General features: G+C 40.2%; 1 protein-coding gene across 1 annotated transcript in view; it reads left to right on the top strand.

The window, feature by feature from the left end:
• LOC138006814 (DDB1- and CUL4-associated factor 17-like) overlaps positions 1-133 on the top strand; it is a 4,244-nt gene extending 4,111 nt beyond the window's left edge. The window contains exon 2 of the mRNA XM_068853396.1: positions 1-133. This exon is cut by the window's left edge and continues 350 nt beyond it. Within this exon, the coding sequence (XP_068709497.1) occupies positions 1-77 (77 nt within the window). The 3' untranslated portion in view covers positions 78-133.
• The last annotated feature ends 2,367 nt before the right edge of the window (positions 134-2,500 follow it).

The raw sequence follows: 2,500 nt of genomic DNA, 5'->3' as shown, positions 1-2,500 counted from the left end.
AAAAAGATACTATTGTTCACATCATGAAAGACTGCAATAGGAAATACTCCTGTAGCATATACCGACTTAAACCATGATAGTTGTAAATTACCATGATTGGTTGTGTCAGTTGAATAAAGACCAACATGTTTTAAAATTCATGTGCAGTAAAAGGAATAGTGGGCAGCAGAACAAGGGGGAAGGGGGGGGGGGCGGGGTCAAACAGACATATTAGAACTTTGCAGATGATTGGGGTATGCCTAAAAAAGATCTCCAAGCCTCTAGGGTCTTCTAGGATTGTAAAAAAATTTCTAGTTTCTAAAGAAACTGTGTTGCTGCATAGGTGGGAGAGTGAAACAGGAAAATTTGGTTTTATCAAACTTGTTGATAAAGGTTGAATTACCACCATGAACGATTTGGAAAGCTGACGTTTCAAGCGTTAGCCCTTCATCAGAGCAAATGATGAAGGGCTAACGCTCGAAACATCAGCAATGGATGAGTGCTTCCGACACCTATTGAGTCATGATTCCAATCTAGTAGAGAAGTGTCTTTTTCCAGTGATTACATCTTTTGTCTTGGAACAAGTGAGGCGTGCCTTCTGTGGAAGGGTATGTCAACACCAGGACAAGTTCCTTAATCTTATACCATGTCTAACAGCACCCTGCGAGCAGAGCCTCTTCAAAACTCTGAAGAGAGCGAGAGTTAAGAAAGGTTCTGCTGGTAGGGTGGTCTAACAGAAGACAAACCTGCAAAATCATGTGCGCAGTTAACCTTGGGAATTAGGTAATACGCATCCTGATTCACTCAAAACTTCATTTCTGTAACATACACAGAAATAACTGTGAGACAACAAAGAAATCCTATAAGAGCCACAAAATTTGATATGGTTTCTGACATTGCTGAATGGTACTTGTCTGCAATGCGGCCAAACCGGAATGTTGGTTTTTGCAAAGATCATGATTTCAAGATCAAACAGTCCTTTTATTTATTTTAAATATTTCTCAACTTTCATATCTTGATCTTCTTTAAAAGAGAGTCTTTTTTCGCTATCTCGGAGTAATTGAGCATTATTCACTCCCTAAAGGCTGGTTTATACTTACAACGCAAGCATAAGCATATGCCTGAAGAAGGTAGTTTCTAAAGAAAATTTGGTGCTGCATCGGTGGGGAAGTAGTTTGTATAAGCATATGCAGGCGCATTAACTTGTTGTTAATTAGTGTCTTTTGTTCTAATTAAAGGTACCAATTATCGAAACGCTACTGCGTCTGCGTATGTTGCTTGTGCTTATGCTTGCGTCGTACGTGTAAACCAGCCTTAAGAGTCAATAATGCGTGATCCAAGCACAGGCCGACAACCCTAAAATGCGAGAGCGTGTGACGTCACGTTTTTTTTGAGACACTTGTAACGGCCGATTCAACTGATCAAGGAAAATGTTCCATAAAAACTTTAAATCGCGATGTTTCTTTTAGAAAATTCATTTTATGGACAGCCAAAAAAGTTCCTTACGGGTCCCTACTTCATTACGCATGCAGAAGAAATTAATTATGCATTCGCGCTTTTGTTTTGTAGAACAATACGTATACCCAAGGGAATCGAAGCTATACATGGCTAACCTGTACTTACGGGATGAATAAAAATGGATCTCAAATTCTCTCTCCCTTTCTATCCTCCCTCTCTATGTTCTTTGCCCACATCGCTCTCACCATTGTTTCTTTTCGTCCCAGCTTTCTAGCCCTTAGTCTTGTCCTTTTTGTCAGACCCTGCTCGGCTTTTTCTGTCATTTTATATATGTCAATCGCAGCTTGCCTTGAACTCCGACTCTCTTGACAACTGAGCTAACGTGTCAAGTTGCTAATTTACACCTTAAAAATGATATTTATTTTGAATTCTGGTTGACTATTTACATAACAATGATAAGTAATTATATACACGTGCCGTGCCGAGCACCTACAATCGAACCTACAACTAGTAGGTTGTCGTTCAGAGACCCTGTTTTGCTACTCTTGAAACAACCCCACTCCTTTAATAATGCTAACCGTAACCCAAATTACGACTAAAGACACTGTTTAGGCAGAATGTTAGTCCCAGTGATAGTTTTAGGCTTATCCAGTATTGCCGTGATCTGTGACCTGCTTTTCCTTCATGCCCCGTGCCGCACACTTATAGACGATTGTATCACGCTGCCAATCTGATTGGTGCATCCTTCATGGGAACCTTTCATGCACGAGTTCATTGCAATAAAAATCGTTTCACGTTTCCCTTCTTTTGAAGCAAACTTGTGTCTTCGTAAAAATTAAAATGGCTACCGAAGTAATAGAGTCAGCAAAGTGAGATTTGAACATTTCATTGAAATTGTCTCTGCTTCAGTATAGCCGATCCCAAGCGGTGCTTAGAGAGGTGCAATGAACACAATTTACTTTCGTTGTCCATGAAATGTCCAAAACCTGTGTGCAAACGCGGTCAGTTGGCAAAGACAAAGTGCATCGGGAGATGGATTTGTTTCGCGCTGCTCAAGAAAAAA

The sequence above is a fragment of the Montipora foliosa genome, chromosome 6 (genome assembly GCF_036669935.1).
Source record: "Montipora foliosa isolate CH-2021 chromosome 6, ASM3666993v2, whole genome shotgun sequence".
Lineage (NCBI taxonomy): Eukaryota > Metazoa > Cnidaria > Anthozoa > Scleractinia > Acroporidae > Montipora > Montipora foliosa.
Note: the sequence above shows the minus strand (reverse complement) of the source record. Positions and strands in the feature narration are given on the sequence as shown.